The sequence below is a fragment of the Natator depressus genome, chromosome 1, assembly GCF_965152275.1.
Source record: "Natator depressus isolate rNatDep1 chromosome 1, rNatDep2.hap1, whole genome shotgun sequence".
NCBI classification, from domain to species: Eukaryota; Metazoa; Chordata; order Testudines; family Cheloniidae; genus Natator; species Natator depressus.
Window position 1 is genome coordinate 151,477,839 of NC_134234.1, and position 21,125 is coordinate 151,498,963.

A 21,125-nucleotide genomic window follows, 5' to 3' on the forward strand; every position below is an offset into this window, starting at 1 on the left:
GATATGTCCATCAGTGGCTATTAGCCAAGATAGGGATGCAACCCCATGCTCTGGGTGTCCCTGAGCCTCTGACAGCCAGATGCTGGGTCTGGACAATGGGAATGGATCACTTGATAATCACCCTATTCTATTCATTCCCTTTGAAGCATGTGGCATTGGCCTCTATCGGAAGACAGGATACTGGGCTGGATGGACCATTGATCTGATGCAGTATGACCGTTCTCATGTTCTTAGCGGCAAAGAGACCTGTGGCACCTTATAGACTAACAGACGTATTGGAGCATTATGTTCTTAGCGACTGATCTCTAGTTATGTGAGCACTAATGAGCACCATTGTGGAAATGTTTTTGCTCACAATTCTGCTGATATATGCAGTTTTCAGCTAAACTCTAATAAGAATCTAGTCCAGCTTCTTCCCCGTGCCCCCATCTCCCTCCGGAAGGAATGTATAACTGAGAGCATGAATAAGAACCAGCAGTGGAAAATGACTTTTTCAAATTCTTCAGGATTTTTTCCAAAAAATCCAACTACATAAGAACAGTAAGAGTTAAGCTTATAAAAACATATTGTTGTCAATAGTATCCATGAGGTGTAATTTTTTTTGTCCCCTCTGAAGGTGTAGCAGAAAAGACACAACTTCTGAAACTAAGCGTACCTGCAACGTTCATGCTTGTGGCTCTGGATGAAGGCCCAGGCCCTCCCATCAAATATCAGTATGCTGAACTGGGAAAATTGTACACTGTAGTGTCACAGCTAATCCGTTGTTGCAATGTGTCATCACGTATGCAGTCTTCTATCAATGGTATAGTGAATTTTACAAGTTTTCTTTAATTGAAAACATTGGTTATAAGTTGGTAAATTATTAGTATATGTGGTGTTTTGCTATTTATTAAATGTGCTGATTGGAGCAATAGTCTTAGGGGGTTCATTATATTTAGCAGTTTCTTACATTTTGCAATAAAGATTTTCCTGATTCTGCGGTGGCCAAATCCTATCTTGATATACATAACTCACTAAAACTACAAATCATTTTCCATTAAGCCTGTTCAGGCCTTTTAAAAGAACACAATTAGGAAGGTATAGAGGACCTATTAATATCAAACCTATTGCAGTTAGCTGTTTTAGTTTATAAACACTGTGCTAAATTCTTCTCATTAAAATTAATGGAGTTGAAGTGACATACCTGATGAGAAGTTAACTAAAAATTAACTCTGCTAAGCCGGTGCCCCGGGAAAGCTCAAGATCCTGCAGCCTGGGGTGCTGGCCAGAAGGAGCCAAGCCTTGCATGTGCCAAAGCCTCACACAGTGCTGGCACGAGGAAGTCTCTGCACCCCTCAGCTAAACTCTGGAGTGGTGGGAGGGAAGCGATTTCCATCCTGTTCCCAACCCAAACCTCCAGGCTCCACAGCAGTCCCCTTGGCAGGGGCTTAGCACCCTCTTCATTCCCTCCTCCCCCCGTCCTAGGTCCCGTCCCCAGGGAGTGTGGGGCTGCTCCGTGCCCTAGGTACCCTCCCCTGCTGAGGCACCTCTCTGGCCAGGTTCCATGATGCCACTGCAATCAGGTTCCCTGGGCCCTGGTGCACAGTGCATCCTTAGGGCTTAACCCCTTCCTACCCACGCTGTAGATGGGGGACAGGAGGCAGCTGTTAGCTGCCTTTCAACACTCTGCAGGCAGGAAGGGACAAGGTGCTTCCAGCCATGGGGGTGGAAGTGGGAGGGGGTAAGGGATGAGCTCTGCAAAGACACTAGCCAGGTCACACACGCCTGTCCGCTGCGGCTGGAAGCAGCTCCCGTCCCTTCCATCTCGCACAGTGCTGAAAGGCTGCTGCTGGCCACATTCTGGTGTAAACCCTGGCAAAAATTGGGGAGGGAGCATGTGACCCTGCATGTCCCCCTTCCTCCTCCCCCGCCCCCCTCATGTGTTGCCTCGGGAAGATGCTGCGCTGGGTACCAAGAGAGGCGGGTCCGGGTCCTATGGAGGTCATAGAGTGCTGGGCAGGGAGGGTCGGTCGGTCACCCCCCCATGTGAGAGGTGTACAGGAGTGAGTGAACCCTAAAGCCTTAAAGATAAGAAAGTATTGTGCAGTATTTCTTTTTAACAGGAGCTCAGTCAACTTGGTGTTAGTTTGAACGTTTGTACTGCATAGTTCTCATTGACTGCCATTGAACTCACTTGAATATGAGTAATTTTACCAGGCGTCCTGTATTCAGCATAGGGAAATTTGGTCACCCTAAGTATAATCCAACTAAAACCAAAACACCAGGAGCAAAGCAACAACTTTCCTCTGTACAAAACAAATAAGTCTACAGAACTAAATCCCGCAACCTCAGTTCCTGCACAGGCTCTTATCTTCCTCACCAATGACCACCCCCCCTCCAAAAAAATCTGTCTCCATCCAAACCACCACACACCCCTGTATCCCAATTGCCAGTTGGACTTTGCAGCATGCTCTAAAATTAAACAGATTTGGGCTTATTTTAGACAAGTGGGACAATGAGTATATTCCAAAGTTGAAGGGCCCTCACTGAGGACACCCTGCCAACAAGTCATTCTCTTTTATATACCAGAAGAGCTCCAATGCTTTCAGTGACCTCAACTGTGGTAATGCCCCACGAAACAAGAGGTAGTTCACTCAGGTCACACAAGTCCCCTGCCTCAGTGTCAGAGAATCTAGCTCTGTATGCCAGAGAACTTTTCGCAGAGAGGATAGTTTATTACAAATTCAGTGTCTTATTTTAAGTCTTTCCATTGACTATACCATGTGTCTTTCATTTGTTAGTCCCAGAGTTTAAATATGTATTCATTTTATATTAAAAAGTACTTAAGTACGGTTTCATCAGTATTAATTGTTTGTTCTAGGTAATCCCCCACTTTCAAACCCTTATGGTGATCCTAATTTATCGCAGCCTATAATGGCACTTCAGCAGAACGTGGCAGACATTTTGTTTGTACGAACTAGCTATGTGAAGAAAATTATTGAAGACTGCAGCAACTCAGAAGAGACCATCAAATTGCTTCGTTTCTGTTGTTGGGAAAATCCTCAGTTCTCTTCCACTGTCCTAAGTGAACTTCTCTGGCAGGTAAAATAAAATAAAATAAAAATCAGGGAAGCAGATGGGATAAGTTTGGGCATATGTAAGTGTAAAAATATGCCATATAGGGAGAGGTGATATCCATGTTAGATATTGTATTTATATGTGATAAATAAACTTCTCTTTGGATGCCTTCTGCTAGGATTCTCTCTTGGGGCTTCATATTGAAGTACTGTAGAATTCGCCCAGATCCTAAGAATTAGGAGCCCCCAGGGCAATGATAACAGGGTATAGCACAACCAGATCAAACTGGCCTTTGTGTCTCACCACCCACAAACTGGCTAGTTACCTCCTAGGCACAGTCAGCAAAGGAGCTTCAGTTTCATTGATTCATGTCTTCAAGTTTCCTTCTTTTGTGTCCAGTCAGTATGTTGCAAAACTTCAGTGTACCTGCTAGGTTATCTGCTCAGTACTGTTTTTAGCTGGCATGCCCATTCCAGTGAGAACATTCTTCATATGCTTGATGCCAAAAGATCTTAGGGGGGATTATCTGAAGTGAACTAAAACCGTTAGAAAGTCCACCCTACTTAGTTTCCTTTGACAGCAATTCACTGGGCAGTGCTATTACTAAAAGGATTGTGTGTGTCTAGGTATCATGCATCTTTTTTGTTATTAATACACGAAGTCCATTGTGAAGTACTTAGGGTTCCTACACACTCAGTATGCCTGATCCAAACACACACAAGCAAAGAAACAAAAATTAAGCCGCCTAATGGTACCTAGACTGTACTCCACTCACAAGCACCCACCTTAGCTTTACCACAACTAGTGTGCACCACAGACCATGCACCATTTTCATCTTTCTGTATTCACCCCTTTACCAGATTTCCCCTCCAACACTATTGATTATAGATATTTGGTGTAGTAGTAGTTTAATAAGGGATGATTAAAGAGTATGTGTACCCCCTTCAACCAGTCGTATTTTCATATGCCAGCCCCCTCCCATCAACCAGTTCAGCTTGTGTGAGCCAGGTCCTTCCCATCAACCAGGCTTGCATGCATAGTATGTAAACTTCCAGTTTTAATGTGAATACTGGCTAAAAATTACCTTAAATCCAACACTTAACAAACCCTTCTCCTTTGCACAGGCTTTCTCAAACCGACCTCTCTGGCAAGTTCCTTGAAGATAGCTCTTAAAAAGCATTGTCTGTCATCAATAATGAAAATTTAGGCCTGCTGAGGGAAATTTTCAGCCAGAACCCAACTTGAGACTTCCTTTTAAAAATGTATGAAGAGAAGCCAAACAAAATCCACACAGAAAATTGAAGGGCATACAAACTAACCTATTGTGAAATTTTGCACCATTTGGGCCACCTACTTTTAAAGAGAGAGAGGAAATTATTCCCTATTTTAAGTCTATTTTACAATGCAAAGCTAACCATGAAGTTGCTGCCAGACACCTCTATAATGACTTAGCTTTTCATCTTCATGCCAGCCATATCAAGGCTCCCTTGGTTAGAGCCAAAGCTATGACCCTTGGCTATCTGACATGTCTCTCTTGCAAAGGTATGCAAAGCAGCTATGTAGTCCTCTCTCACATTTACAAAGCATATTTACTTGGATTCAGTCTTTAGGAGGGAATCTGGTTTTCGATTCCAAGCTCTACTCTAAAAACTCTTTCCTAGGTAAGGAAGGTCACATTTTCCCACTCTAGTAGAAGTTTTGTTTTACTTTTGGATGTCCCTTATTTTAGGTTGGACTAGTTTTATTCTCTCTGACATTTTTATTCATCATACAGGTTGGAGTGTCCAGTGGTATCTTAAAAAACAACATTGACATTAATATTACTGCTTTTTGCAGCTATTTGCAGTTTACTTTTTCTTTTGGGATAACTTTTATGCTGCTTACTCTCCAGAAGCAAGAATTGTAATAGAAAGTATTTTCTTGTTGTTCTGCTTCTCTGAAGCTATATTTTTCAAACAGGATTCTCATTCATCCACCTTCCTCCCCTCAGAGTTTGGGTGTCACATTTTTTGAGGTGTTCTTTTTTCTTAGTTTCATTTTTTTAGTCCGTTTCTTTCCTTTTTAAATCTCTCTGCTGGTCTTGTCTCCTCAGGAGATTCACATGCTGTACAACTGAGGTAACTGGCTGGGATGCTGAAATGTCAATATTTATATCTTGTAATAGTGGGGAGGTTGTGTGCATGGTTCATGTTCTATGCAGTGCTTGCTACTGCCAGCACCCCTAGGAATCAAAATTCCCAAGAACTGAGGGAGTTTTGCCAAACTCATCCTGGGGAAGCAAAGGCCCCAGAGTGACAATGCTTTCTGAGAGAGAGTGCCAGAGAAGCAGAATTGAGAATTCAGAACATGAATATTGCAACCATCTCAAACTCATGCCCCAGTTATCTTTATTACAACATAATATTTTAAGAAGCATTTTTTTCTGAGATATAATTTTCACTTCATTTTCACTTCTTTTAAGGTTGCATATTCATACACCTATGAACTTCGACCTTACTTGGATCTGCTTTTGCAAATCCTGTTAATTGAGGACTCTTGGCAGACCCACAGGTTAGTATTCTTTTTTGTCCATTTTACGGTAGACTCCCATCTTTTTATAATATGGGGCTCCCCTGTTGGACAGTTTCTCTTCCCAACTAAATGGTTCTGCTGATTAAGAGAAATGGACTTAAAAAATCTGAAAAGACTTAAACTCTGCTATTCAAAACACAAGGACAAAACTTATATTCGGCTTACTTCATTTTTATCCCTACTTTTAAAATTAGGCAACTTGTGAAATTCTAAGCTCAAGTTTTAAATACACTTTTTTCACAGCTGGCAGAAAGCTACTTAGCCACTTAACACCAATTGAATGCATCCCGCTAAAAGTGGAACCTTTTACTAATATTCCAGTTAAGCAGCAGTCATTGGTACTCAGTGTCATTAGGCTAGACTGCTTCCTTGGAAACATTTGAGTAAAGTGGCTGTTCCATTTAAGAGGAGTATACTGTGTTAATAGTGGTGTTATTGGTCATGACACATTCCTATGTGGATAGGACTATTACCTTTGACACGTATGAAGCATGAAGTTAGAGTTGCAGTTTTCGAAGACAGTAAACATTCTACATTAGGTCACATTTTAATAGACAGTTGTCTCTTTTAAGAGTGTCCAAATATTCAAACCAGTTTGAAACACAATTCTCACCAATTGAGAGAATAAGGACTTTTTAAAATGACCATTAAAATGCTCAATGTTTTTTCTTTGCAACTTTATGAATACTGACTTTTTTTTCCTGGTAGCTTCAATCAAAATCAAAAGTATCATGGAAGAGGGGTACAACTTGCAATAAACGTGGTCTGAGTGGTAGTAGGCCATGTTTTGAAATACAGCCACTGCTTGATAGCTTGTGTGTGGAAATATGTTGTTAGTTAGATTTTAGTAAATCATTTGAAACAGTGTTACAATGAAAACTGACTGCAGTGATGAAAATATGTGAGGGGGCCCTTAAGTCATTCCCTTTAGAGTTGGATTTGACTTTTTAGTTTCAGCTGCTACCTGGACATATCCCTGAAGACCACCTCTGAAAAGACAGTGGTGTGGCTTGCTGTGCTCCAAAGACTGGGGACTGATCTTTTTTAAATTTATTTATTTGTAAGTCTTGACTTACATATTGAGAGGAAGTTGTTCCCAACAAACCTTCCAGGATATGTCTACAGTACGGAGGGGAGCCTTGCTCCCAGCCCAGGTAGACAGACTTTTACTAGCTCAGCTCGAGCTAGTGCACTAAACATAAGTGTGAACATTGTGGCACCACTGCAGGCTTGGGCTAGCCACCTCAGCTTGGACCCAGAGTGTAGCATGGGCTTGAGAGCCTGAGCTGTCACCTAACATCATCCATGTTGCTATTTTTAGCGTTCTCGCTTGAGCCAGGCTATTATGAATCTGTCTGCCCAGACTAGGAGGCTTGCTCCCAGCTTCAGTGTAAACATTCCCCACATTCTGAACCCCTGTATGGTGTGTCAACACTTGCATATCCAACTCAGCTAGATGTATAAAGTTCACATAGTCTTTAGCTTAAGAAACACTCTTGGAGAGGGAAACAATTTAATAAGACACAACATTAGACCTGTGCAAAAGTGCTGGGTAGGTTTGGGATTCTGAATGTTATTGCTTTTCATATGTCCAGCTGTTGGATTTTCAGCATTTGAAATACGAGTTTAACTCAGATTTTTCAAGTATGTATGCTGTGGATCTCACTGTATGTGTGCATGCACCTCAAGCATGTTATATCAGAGTGTTTTGAGTAGCAGTGTCCACTGGGTCTGTGCCACCTCATGCTCCCTTATGAGGGTATATAGGGTGGAGTGATCACAGCCATGTCCCAGTTCCTTCTTATCGCCCATGTCCACCCCACTACTTATTAGTGTTTGCTGCCATTCTGTTTCACTGATCTACCTGAAGAATTTGTTTTTCTTTCTCTACACTAATAAGTGGACTGCTTTCAATTGAACCGCTTCAAAAAAAACAGGACAGCCGTCCTGTACAGAGGGTTTAGGCACTTTGCACCAACTGCCACACATCAAGGCAAACAAAAATCCCACAGCTTTGAGTCCTGCCTATCCTGTGATGGTCTTGTTCCACTCACCACTGGGCGCAGCCACTACCAGTTCTGCCTTGAGGAAAGTCACAGTGCTCTGCTACTGTGAGGGCTAGGGATAAAAGCTCAACCACTAGCATGGCTCAAGAAAGACATGGTTGCATGTTACCAGACAGAACATTCTCAGTCTTGCAGCCACTGTCATGGGCACTGTTGGTAGAACCCTGAGGTATATACTGGCAAGAGTCTACGTCTCCACCCGAGATGTCCTCTGAGTAGAGCTTGGCACTGGCATCTCTGCTACCAAGATCACCCCACATTATGGCACTGCCACTTGAAGAGATGTGCTCCTCGTCACCTTCACCTCATTTTTTCTCCATGTTCAGCAGAGATCTATCTCCTCTACGATCAGGAGGGGACTCTGCAGAAGACACTGGAGGCTTCCTTCTTGGAGAGCCCATCATAAGCTCAATGCGTGGCAGTGGGCAGGTCAACCTTAAGTGGGCTAGTACCAATATAGTACACCCTCTTGGCTGTATTGGGACCACCTTCGCATGTCTCTCAAAGCAGATCCCTTTCTCACCTATTAAGGAAGGGAAGGAGATCTCACTCCCACTGTAATTGCTAGCTCAACCTCCCATGCTGGAGCCAGGTCCAAGTGATCACGGACAAATCTAGGCAGCACTGGAAGAACACATACAGCCTTCTTGACCCCCCCTAAGGAATCATTGTTCTCCCGGGATGTGGCAGCACCGGTGTTGAATTCTTTCAAAGCATTCCAGGAGCTACTGGCTCAAATTGCAGAGACTCTAGACATTGAAATCTTGGTAATCCAGAAGTCATCTCATAAACTCTTTGACATCCTGAATTTTTCAATCACAGCCAGGATTTTCCTCCCCATTAACAAGGGAATACTTGAGCTTGCAGAGGGACTCTGGCAGGCTCCAGCAACTCTTCCTCCTATAGCCAAGAGGATTGATAAGACATACTAAATACCAGATAAGGGCTTTTAATAATTCTGTGCTGATCCTAACTCATATCTTGGTGATTTCGGTGGTCCAAAAAAAGTCCAAATCAAGAAGTGTACCCCCCAAAAGAGAGCCCCTAAAAGGCTGGTTCTCTTTGGGCATAAACCTTGTTCCTCTGCCTTCTTACGACTTCACTTGGCAAACTGTCAAGCTCAGTTTGTGGAATACAGTTCCCTTACTTGTGACAGAGTGGCCACTTTCCTAACCAGACTCTCTCAGGGCAGCATGGAGGACCTCAAGGACTTTATAAATGAGGGCCAAATTGTTTGTAAGGTTGTCTTTAGCAACAGTCATGGATGCCTTGGAAATGGCTGATAGGTTAATGGTCGTGACCGTTATCATTCAAAGGGCCTCCTGTTTACAAGCATTAGGCATTCTTAAGGAGGTGCAATGCACAATAGAGGAGCTGACTCTTGAGGGAATAGAGCTCTTTAGTAGCCAAACAGATGTGGTGGTCCACTCACTAAAGGACTCTTGGGCCACACTGCAGTGTTTAGGGATATACACAAGCCCGATCACAACTGAGACAGAGAACATCCACCTGCTCCCAAAGTAGGCAACCTGAAAACACTCTCAGAAAAATGCCCCAGTATTCCAGGAGACAACCACTGTCCTTCTCTGTAACGCACACTGTACCTGCTCTGAGGTAGCAGGTTTGACAGAAGTGTTGAGAGCCACACCAAAGCCTGTCTACAGCCAATCATTACTTCAGCAAGCCAACTTTACCTCCTTCCAATAGGCCTGGTCTGCAATTAGAGTAGACAGATGGGTGCTAGACATCATTGCCCACTGTCCCATCCATTTCCAGTCCTTTACCCCGCCTACCCACTTCCCCATCCCTCTTCAGGGACCCTTTTCAGCCTTCTGCAAACAGAATTAGCCTTGTTGCTTCATCTAGGAGCCACAGAAGAGGTCTCACAAGAATACAGGGGAAGAGGCATCTTGATATATCCTCATTCCAGAAAAGACCGTGTGTCTTCATCCTATCCTAGATCTTAGAATTCTGAACAAATATATATACACCATCTCAGATTCAGAATGGTAACTATTGCCTCCATCATTCCATCCCTTCAGACTCAAGACTGATTCATGGTTTTCAGCCTACAGGATGTGTACTTCTACATAGCCATCCACCGAGCCCACAGAAAGTACCTAAGGCCATGTCTATATATCTAGTGTAGACGCGATAAATTGATCCCCGATCGCTGTGCCGTCGACTCCAGAACTCCTCCACGGCAAGAGGCAGAAGCGGAGTTGATGGGGGAGTGGCGGCCATCGATCCTGTGCCGTGAGGACGTGAAGTTAGTGATTCTAAGTCGATCTAAGATACATCGACTTCAGCTATGCTATTCTCATATCTGAAGTTGCGTATCTTAGATCGATATTCTTCTCTCCCCCCCACCCCACCCCACCCCCAGTGTAGACCAGGCTTAAGCCTCACAGTGGAGTCCATTCATTATCAGTACAAAGTATTGCTGTTTGGACTCTCCATAGCACACACAATATTCACAAATCGTCTGCTGTTGTGGCATCCTATATGAGGAGAAGGGATATCCATATCTACCCTTACCTGGAACGATTGGCTGAACGAAGGTGGATTCCAGCAGAAGAGCATTGGGTCTGAAAATTGCCTTCTCCCTTTTCACCCAGCTAGACCTCTTGGTGAACTGAAATTATTCCTTACTCTATCACAAAAGAGCAATCATAAGAACTGTGGTAGCCTCCTCACGTCACTCCAAGGACAAGTTCCTCTCTTTGCAATGACTGCTGAATGGAATAAAATCAAATCTGGCCATGACGACAGTGAAGACCTGTCTCAGACTATTAAGCCAAATGTCAGTATGGCAATTATCTCTCACCACTTGCTAGACTTCTCCTGCGACCCTTAAAACTCTGAGGTCAGTCTATTTCCCAGTAAGTCACCAGATATTCCACCTCGAGTCATCTCAGAGAGGAATTGGTAGCTAGACCCCAAAAACGTTTGGAATACCCTTTTCTGTTTTCCCTCCAACAGTGACGCTAATCACAAACGTGTCAGAGACAGGTTGGGGTGGTCACCTGGACCACCTGAGATGCAAGGGTCCTGTTCCTAGGGTGACATGAAATTCTGCATAAAAGACAACACATCTTCAGTGGTCTACATAAACACACTAGTGTGTGCTTATTACCCCCCATTCCTGGGAGTGATCGTGTTATGAATGTTGTCAGCAGCACAGGATAACCCCAGTGGCTCTTCATCTCCCAGGAGTCAGCAACAGTCTAGAGGACTTCTTAAGCAGACAATCACTCGCCAGTTATGAGTGGTCACTGCAGAGCTCCATCATCCAGCAGATATCTCGAAGTGGGAGAGCCCCACAAAAGACCTCTTCACCACCAGGGAAAACACCAAATGTCCAACTTTTTGCTCTTGGGAAGTCTGTGGAACTGAAGCCTCACTTATGCCTTTTCCCCAATTTTCCCAGAGTAATATGTAAGATCAGACAGGTCAAGGCCACAGTTACCCTCATGGCATCTTACTGGCTAAGGCAGTTTTGTGTGAGAAACCTGCTACTGATGTCCACTCAGTCTCCCATCTCTCTGCCAGACATATCTCAGAACAATGATTATATTCTGCATTTAGCCCCAAAGTGACCACATCTGACAGCCTGGACGTTGGCTGATTGAGAACCATTGACAGACTCTGCTCCTTTCAGATGCACGAAATCCTTATACATAGTTGTAAGCAACACACAAGAAGGACCAATTCCACAAAATAGAAGCGGTTCTCCATATGGGTGGCCCAGGGCAACCCAGTCTCAGTAGAAACGTAGGTGCCAAAGATCTTACCACATACTGCATTTAAAACATTCTGGCCTTTCATTTAGCTCTATTGTGGTCCACCTGGCAGCAATTTCAGCTTGTCATTCACCTGTACGCTTGTCTTTGATCATCTCACAACCAACTGTATTGAAGATCCACAAAGACGTCTTTATATATTTAACCCCAGGTAAAGAACTAACTCTTTTGTGTGAGACCGTAATATCCTCTTCCTAAATCTTACTGTGCTTCCCTTTTGAGCTACTCTTGGGATGCACCCTGTATTATCTTACTTTAAAGATGGTCTATCTGGTTCCCATCACCTTGGCTAGGAGAATCTGTGAGCTCCAGGTCTTTGTGGCTGAATCTGTCTACATGACATTTCACGGAGACATGGTCATACGGATACCTCATCCTATGGTCATCCTTAAAGTGGTCTCAGAATTCCACTCAAATCAAGTTAATTTGTTTTCCAAAAACCCATTCTATACCAGGAGAAAAACTGCATACTGTGGACATTTCAAGTTCATTCATCCACTGCGTGGACAGAACTAAACCTTCTTCAAGATGTTGTTGTCAGTGTGGATCCCACAACCCTTCCTCCATAACAACTTTTTCGGAGCCCTCAGCATATGGGATTCTGAATTGATGAGGGAACTGAGGGGCAGTTGCGGACGCTCCGCCCTTTATATCCTCGTAAAGGAATGTGAAGAAGCACAGGGTGCATGCACAGTCCCAGCAAAAGACTATCTCACATGCATGAGGCGCATGTGCATCTATAGTGGGATCCACACTGATAACGTTTCAGGCAACATTTACTGTAAGGTAAGCAACCATTCTTTCTGAGATGTATCTATATTCTAACATTACGATGGGTGGTAGATATTTATGGAAAGGATTTGTTTTAATTCTGTTGATTGAGAACTAATGATTAATGGGTGACACTTTATTGCTATAGCTATAATTGTCGTTATGCTTTTTTGGTATCTTTGATTACTCTGATTTCATATATCCAGGAGGTCAAGCATATAACTGAATTGTTACTTAACCCTTTTAGAGTCATAATTAATACATTGCATTGTAATTACTGTTATACTTTTTGATGAACACACCTACTACAAAATCCTGTAACCAGAATATTAACTCTTATAATTACAGTGTAATTGAAGTGTCATTCCAGTCACTGTTTTATAGTGTGTAACAATGAACAAATTTGAGGACTAAAATTTTGACCCTTGGATTTTTTTTTTCCTTTTTCCTTCCCCCTCCAGGATTCACAATGCACTTAAAGGAATCCCAGATGACAGGGATGGGCTATTTGACACCATTCAGCGTTCTAAGAACCATTATCAGAAAAGAGCTTACCAGTGTATCAAGTGCATGGTAGCTCTTTTCAGCAACTGTCCTGTAGCCTACCAAATCTTACAGGTGATACCTTCCATTCTGACTTCATTGTTGTTTTAGAATTCTAGACAAAAAGTAAGTCAAGCAAATTACAACAGAGTAAATTGCCCTCTTCTTCTAAGTAAAACTCATTTGGATATTTCTTTGTCAAAAGATCAGGAGAAGGAAGTGGGAGGGAGGGATTCAGCTAAACTTGACAGTAATATACAGATTATATTAATGCTTGTGTGGCAGCTACTCCAAACCCACCAATGCTTCGTGTCAAATTAACCTTCGGGGGAAAAATGTATGTACTCAGTAAAAAAAACTTTTGTTTAAACAGTGGGCTAGTGTGAAGACAGTAACCTGTTTTCCAATGCGTGGATGTTGTGGCAATAGAGAAGTATTGGTGTTTGAAGAATAAAAATGGGATTCTGAACTGTCACTTTTCTATCTCTGCAGAGCAATGGAGATTTGAAGAGAAAATGGACCTGGGCAGTAGAATGGCTTGGAGATGAGCTTGAGCGTAGGCCATATACTGGAAATCCACAATACACGTATAATAATTGGTCTCCCCCCGTGCAGAGTAATGAAACCTCAAATGGTTACTTCTTGGAAAGATCACACAGTGCTAGAATGACCCTTGCAAAAGCTTGTGAACTCTGCCCAGAGGAGGTAAAGAATTAGACTTCACAGCAAATGGGAAGTTAAATAAAATTACTGCTTTAAATGCTCAAAATCCTTTGTACCTTATCCAGTAGTAGCAACAGTGAGTTGGGCAGCAGATTGTTCCCGGTTTCTGCTCGTTTTAGAAGTAAGAAGTTCTGTAACTTCATTTGCTAGTCTGAAACTGCCTAAAATTAACAGTAGTTTCCACTGACTGCCAGTTGTATAGTGCTGATGGTTTGTAGTAATCTTCTCTCATGTTATTTACTGTTTGTATTGGCATTAACTGATTCCAAAGTTGGAATACCCCTAATTGAACTAAAATGGTGAAATTCAATTCTAGGAAGAGATAAGGTGATATCTGGTAACTTATATCAGAAGTTAGACTTTTCTCTATGATATTGAGCAAGCTGTCACTTAATGTTACTTTTTTAAAATGTTGGGGGGAGGGAGAGGAAGAGCGTCTTGGTCTCCCAAGAACAGTGAGATTACAGTTTAAGGATGGGATTGGATTTGACTTGAAAAGTAATATTATACTGTATGTTAATTTTAGGAACCAGATGACCCAGATGCCCCAGATGAACATGAATCCTCCCCACCAGAAGATGCGCCATTGTATCCTCATTCACCCGGTTCCCAGTATCAACAGGTAAACAGTGCAGAGTTTCACTTTCCGTTGAAGGATCTAAAGTCTAACTTTTTGTTTTAGCTTTCATGCTAACTCTCACTGTAGTAAATATTTAACTAGAAACACATTATAGTTCAAATCTCACACTTATAGAGTGATCATAAGGATGAACATTGAGCACCATTTACTAGAAGCAATTTCTCCATCAGAATTTCACATAAAACCCAAAATTTTACCATAAAGTTATTTATCATTCATACTAAAAGCATATATGCTGACTGCCATCCCCTAGCGAATGCATACTGGTTTCGTTCAGCAGTGCTTCTTCCATGTTTAGCACCTTACTCTGCGAATTGCACCATTGACTTAAATGATAGAATCCAGCCTTACATTAGTAAATTGTTTTAGACTTTAGTAAGTACTTAAAAATGATTTTGTCCCATATATAATTTGTTCTGTGAACACTGATATCCAAGTTTAAAGTGCATATCAAATTTAAATCTGTTTCAGGGTTAAGTGACTTATTTTGTTAGCATCTATTTAAATAGAAAGCTAGATTTGAAAGAAATCATACTAGAATTATTGAGCTGGTAATACCTAAATTAGTAGGTCCCTGAATTAACTGCAGTTTTTATTTTCCTGCTTTTCTCCAACTCACTTATATATTCTGAATCTGCTAATTTCATTTCCTGCCCTGCCCAAACCCATTCCCCCTTCATCTTGCTTTCCTTACTGATGTTCTCAGCAGAGCAGTTGGCAAGTGATATAGACTCCTCCGTCCCCTTGGAGTTAAGCTGCAGTTTATCACAAACTCACTGATTAATTCTTTACTTGTGTGATGTGTTCACTTTCTCACAACTGCTGGCATTTCTCACCCTGTAACAAAAACAACCCTTTTTTCTTAGTATTGCAATAGGTTTATGCTTGGTCAAATCTTGCAGTTCCCTGAAGTATCATAGGCAGACAACGTTTTACATTTGACAGTTGTATAGGTGTATTTTTAATTAAAAATTGTACTTGTTAGTTTCGAAAAACTGTACTTGTTAGCATCTGGGGAAAATAACTGTTCTGCTTTTATTGACTTCTGTTGCAGTTATTTTTTAGCAGGCAAAACTTAATGTATGTTTGCACAATTTATAGCTAATTTCTTTTATTGTGTGTTTTTAAATTTTTCTCCCATACTGTTTTATCTTCTGGTAGAACTATATCTACATTTTAATCTAAACTGTACATATCTCATAGGCAGCATTCCATTCATCCTCTTTTTTCCTGCTTTGTTTTGCATGTAATTGCAATTTAAAATCTGTAATTACTAATTTTTCACTAGCTTAATCTTCGCAATTTCAATTCAGAATCTTCAGCATAAATTCATTTAAAAGATAAGGGCAGGAGACTTCACAGTAATTAATTAAACATCCTGAAATATGTATTACTAATTAACCAGTTCACTATGCTTTGGGGTATGTTCAAAGGAAGGGGGAATCAATATAATTGCTTGAAAAAAATTTCCCAAGCATAAGGTCTCTTTAAAATGTTCTATTCTGTTTTGCAGAATAACCATGTGCATGGACAGCCATATACAGGTCCAGCAGCACATCATATGAACAACCCTCAACGAACTGGCCAACGAGCACAAGAAAATTATGAAGGCAGTGAAGAAGTTTCTCCGCCTCAGACGAAAGATTAGTTAAATGCACATAATCAATTAACTTGCTCCATCAAGACTGTGCACCCAGGCCTTACAGTCCAACCTTTCTCTGTGTCTGGCTAATATTTAAAACTAGAAAAACTATTCCTAATCAACATGGAGTGGAGAGTCTATTCACTGTCTTATCTGCAGAAAATTGCTGTCAATATATAACCTGCCTGCAGTGGAAAGTGTATAGTGTTTTGTAATAAATGGCCTGATGCTAATGTGTAAATGGCAAAGGTGTATATAGTATATTAATGTTTGACTGTTAATTCTTAAGCAAGAAACATTTTTTTTGTCTTGATGAGACTCACAGATCTACAAAAACAAAAAGTAACTTCTTGATATATCCGCTGCGCTCTGCAACCAGTGTTGCCTGCCTAATGGCAGTTGGATCAACTCCTTTATGAAAAAGCCTATCCATGTCAACCACAAAAATAGTTTCATGTTAATTCTTTGCCACTGGAGTCGATTTTACTATGAGCAACGTAATGGCTGGTAACCTTTTAATTATTTGGTTGATGTGGAAAATTGGTGATGTAACATTGTTTCTAGATCTTTTTTCATTGCCTTTTTCATTCTGGTATTAGGTTAATCACTTTGAAGCTATAGTTATGCTGTAACATTTAGCATGGCTTCACACCAGGTTAGTGTAGCCAATCGGGGCAAAAAACCCAACCATGACAGTAGTTGTCCCAAAGTGACAACTGTATTGCTCAGAGCTTTTTCTTACACCTAGACTACAAAATGGGGGAGGGAGGGAAAATGTGACAAACAAGTGGTTTTCAGTTACACATATGTTCCTCACATCTAATGTTGGACAGTTCTGTCTCTGGGTGGGATAAAACACTTAGTTTTCAGTAATAGGAATTTAAAAGATTTAAAACAAATATGCAAAAATTTTGCTATGCCAGGATGCCTGGAGCATAATAGACTGTATTTGGTGTGCTTGTTTTGTTTCTTTGGTAGAGCTTATTAGATAAACTACTAACACTTTCCTTCTACTGCATCCCAGTGAAGTGGAAGTCAACAAAATCACACAGTACTTGTGTGTGCTACTGCACCAAGTTAACTTGCTGGTTTTCTGCTCATTCACAGTTCTACTTGAAAGCAAGAATTGTCTTAGCTCTTTAACCATTATACGAGAAATCTTGACTTTAGACGCAGGGTTTAATTATAAAAGAAACTACTGGTTAGTCACATACAATTCTAAGGTATCTCTAGTCTGGAATAAACATTTGTTTAAAGACTTCAAGAAACGCATCAGTAAATACTGTATTTAAATGAAAATTGGTAACTTGAATGTGTGTAATTTTTTGCAACCTGTCTAAAAACCAAATACCCCTGCAAAACAGATACAGCCCACCCTATACTATTTAAATATTTTGCTGTTTTATTTTATAGAAATTATTTTGCTGAATTCACAAATAGAATTTGATTTAAGAAGAATATTTTGTCCTGTGGTGTGTGTTGGTTTTTTTGTTTTATTTTTTAATTGACTGCACAGAAAGTTTAATTCTGTGCAATGGCACTATGCTGAATTCTGGAACTACAGTCACATTGAGATTTTTGTGCACAGAAAAATTTGGCCCTTGACTAAGAATAAAAAATTAGGACAATTACCCTGTAAAAGTTTCTTAATGTGATTTATCTTGTACTTTTTGTATGTTTTTATATATACATATATATATATATTTAATGAGCACAAGCTTGATGGTGTTTTTTACAATTAAGTTAATAGAAACAAAGCTGCTTAATCAAACAGAAGGTCTGTGTTGAAATGAACAAAAAAAAATCATAAGTGCATTCTTATGCATTTAGTGTAATATAAGGGAGGGCTACAGAGATGAATTCATTTGATTTTTTTTTTTTAAATATTCTATGTAGCAGTGATCACTTTTGTGCTTCCATGTGTTCTTTAGTGCTCAACAACTTAATTCAGTTTTTCATGGTTTTTTAATAATACCATTTTACCTGAACTTGTTAAATTTGGGAGAAGTTTTCCCACATATGTTTGGGGATACTTACTGGAAGTTAAAACTCAAAATAGTAGCCTTCATATTAGAGCTGAAATAGTTCATATTTATTTGGACCAGTAATTATTGTTAAACACACCGTCTCAGAGACGATTGTGCATTTTTTTCTATTTAGGTAAGAACATGTAATCTGCTAGTTCAGCCTTGCCAAATGTGATTAATTTTAACAGTGCAATGATTGTAGAGACATGTAAAAACCTGTGAGATTTTTTGAAGGTTGTGATTTTTCCCCTCTCCCCTGAATTGGGGAATCATGACTGGTAGCAGTTATTTTTCAGATGGCAAGTTGAGGTTATCCTGCATCTGCCACTTTGAAGAAAGCTAGCCTGTGTTGTTGTTTGCTTTTCAAAATAGATAGCTACAGCAAAAAGTGTGCTGGGGAGAAAATCTTTTCTTCACTCTGGGCAAAATAGTTTTTACATTGTATTCATTTAAGTAACAAATGTACTAGCAAAAAGTTTATTATGCATGTTACAGTTGCAGCAATATGGCAGTGGTCATTTTCAGGCTATATCCAATACCTCAATATTGATATGGCACACATCCTCAAAGTGCCTAAAGGTTTAATTTCCCCTTCAATAATTTCTGGATGATATTTTCTGTTTAGAACAGATAGTGGGGAATCTCTGGTCTTCCATAAAATAAGAGCCAATAAATAATAAAACAATTTCTCATTTTCCTGACAATTTGACATTTAAATGCATACAAATTGAACATTCATAGGTCATGTTATGTGGTGGTAATGTGTGATTAAAGTGTATCTATAAAAAGCTGCATTTTACCTAACAGAAGTTCTCCCTCTGTGTATTTAGATTAATTCCTGCTCCCATTAGTGACTAAAATAAATTTTTACTGTTGTTACTGCAGGGTTAACACAGGTATGTGTGAATGGGACTCCATTCCTCCTTATGCATCAATGAGAGTATTAAGTTCTAATTTCAGAGCTTATCAAGTACCCCTGTGTAAACCCATTGAAGAAAACGGGCTTTTACAGAGGTCAGTGAGGGCATAATTTGACCTGCAGGATTTGTATTACTGGTGGTGATGCACAAGAAGGAAAGCCACCCAGCTTTACTTTGAGATTTCTGAATGAGTTTGCAGGACTGGCAGTTAGGAGGGGAAATAAATACTTTTGTTTGTAAGCTAGTATGTTTTGATGTGGAAATTGAGACACAAACATGCAGTCCCACAATGCCATTTTTGTGGGGTCACTTATCAGAGTGAAACTGAACATTTAAGAAACAAACCAATTAAGGAAAGTGAGTTGAGGTTTCTACTGTATGTTTTCTCAATCGTTCTGTTGTGCCTAGTGTGTATGTTTCAGCGTATATGCTGAGGAAGAGCAGTTACTCTTCCAAAACCCTCCTAATAACACCTTGCACTCATAGCAAATCAGATTTGCTACTCTGCCAAAGCTAAATTGGCTGAAATTAGCCCACTGTAGCAACTTTATTTAGGTTTTGCTTTGATTTTTATATGCTTGTTAATTGGTTTTCCTAGCTCTCAAAATCCTTGGCCTGCAATAAGCATGCTGGTAAAATGATTTAAAATATATGGGTGTTCTTTTTTCTTTTTTGTATAATTCCTATTAAAATAATTTTTAACATCTGAGTGTTGCTGTAAAGTTTGCAATGCTGGCATTGCATTGTTAGAAACAAGTTAGAAAAATGTTATGATTTAAAGTTTTTTAAATTGTATAAATAAAGGGAGAAGTGTGATATTAGGAAAGGATCAGAGTAGTAGTTAGATAGCTATTTTTGATTGCAGTAGAACCTTGCTAGCCCACAATTTGGTAAACTGAAAACCCACATTGAAAGTATATTTCCTTTATTGCTATTTGCTAAGTCTGTTGGAGATGAGGCCACTATCTTAGACCTCACATTTCCCTTGGGCCAGTGTGGGAGTTCCATGTCAGCACTGTGTAGTGCCCTGAAACAGAGAGTACATGTGACTGTGCTCTTCATCCTCCCAGCTCCCCTTTTCTCAGGCTCTCGCTATGCCCACAGTCACAGAAATGACCAGGCTTTTATCTGGAGCAAAGATGCAGAGGTCTTTAGAAAAATCACTATCTTGTGAATACTCCATGTTTCACTAAGATCTCTGTAGTTCTAGGAAAGTGAAAGTAAATGAGACTCTTGCAAGTTCTGAGCTCAGGGGAAAGAGAGACCCCAGCTTCTCTTTGTTCTCACAAGTAATCTGAATGCTGCAGGGAAGCAAAGAGGTGGCAGCAGGGATGGTTTCCTAAAGGTCTCCATTCCTTACTGCAGATGAGCATCTCTGTTCCACTTCTCTTTGTGCAGACGAAGTGGGACCACTATGTAGCTGCTGCAACAGGTTTACTAGTGGCAAGGAGGAGCACAATAAATGCCCTCGCCCTGCTTCAGGGCATTTCTGGCCCTCTCCCCACAGCTGGTGGGGATTGCTGTGACTAAATTTCAATAATCTGTACTGAGCCTCCACTTTAATGAGGACTAGCAAAATTATCTACTGTGCAATAAGGGCTTTAATCCACTGTAATTGGCACTGTCAGTTTTTACACAATCTAACTATTTTTAAAGTTAGTACCAATATGTCTGGTGTCTTTGTTTCTAACTATTAAACTGCCTTCCTGACTCTCTCACATTTAAAACACCAAGTAGCCATTATTTTTCTTTCCCATAAGAAACATTGTTCAGTACTGCCTCTGCAGCAGCAGTTTATAGGCTATACTTAAAATTGTGCTGACATAAGTGCTAGTGCTTAAAATATGTGTGGGGTGCTGTGAAGGACCTGGAGGTGACCTAGTTCCTGTCCCAAGGACACTAAAGTCAAAGGTCCCAATCTTGCAATCTGATCTTCTTGAGTGGACCCCTGTGCCCATTGGAGCACTGTGGACTTTAACTGGACTTGCATAAATTCCTCTGTGAGGAGTCCTGTTTTAAATCAGTTGGGCTCTTCAGGGATCTGCCCACATCAATTACATTGCTGGATTTGGGGCCTAAACCAAAAGCCACATCCGGAGCACCTGTATTTAAATGTAGGTGGGGAAATGGTATCAAAAGAATTAAGAACAGACTTAACTCTTGGGAAGAAAAATCTCTCCTGAATAAGGGCTGATTTTCTTCCACATTTTAAGTATCCAAATTATATTTTCAACTTTAGAACTCAAACCGCTTAGTAACTAAAAGCCACTTTTTGACAGAAACTAAATGAACTTCTAGACTAACTTGTAGTAAATAGAGCTTTAGCATAGAAAATCACTGTCACTGTTGAACACAATCTCAC

General features: G+C 40.6%; 1 protein-coding gene across 4 annotated transcripts in view; it reads left to right on the top strand.

Annotated features, from left to right (window-relative positions):
- Window positions 1-17,422, top strand: part of USP9X (ubiquitin specific peptidase 9 X-linked) — a 199,062-nt gene extending 181,640 nt beyond the window's left edge. For all 4 annotated transcript variants that reach the window (XM_074968997.1, XM_074969018.1, XM_074969028.1 and 1 more), the window contains 7 exons: window positions 617-802; window positions 2,861-3,081; window positions 5,519-5,607; window positions 12,730-12,886; window positions 13,304-13,516; window positions 14,061-14,156; window positions 15,688-17,422. In XM_074968997.1, the coding sequence (XP_074825098.1) occupies window positions 617-802; window positions 2,861-3,081; window positions 5,519-5,607; window positions 12,730-12,886; window positions 13,304-13,516; window positions 14,061-14,156; window positions 15,688-15,822 (1,097 nt within the window). In that variant the 3' untranslated portion in view covers window positions 15,823-17,422. The remainder of the gene's footprint in view (window positions 1-616; window positions 803-2,860; window positions 3,082-5,518; window positions 5,608-12,729; window positions 12,887-13,303; window positions 13,517-14,060; window positions 14,157-15,687) is intronic.
- The last annotated feature ends 3,703 nt before the right edge of the window (window positions 17,423-21,125 follow it).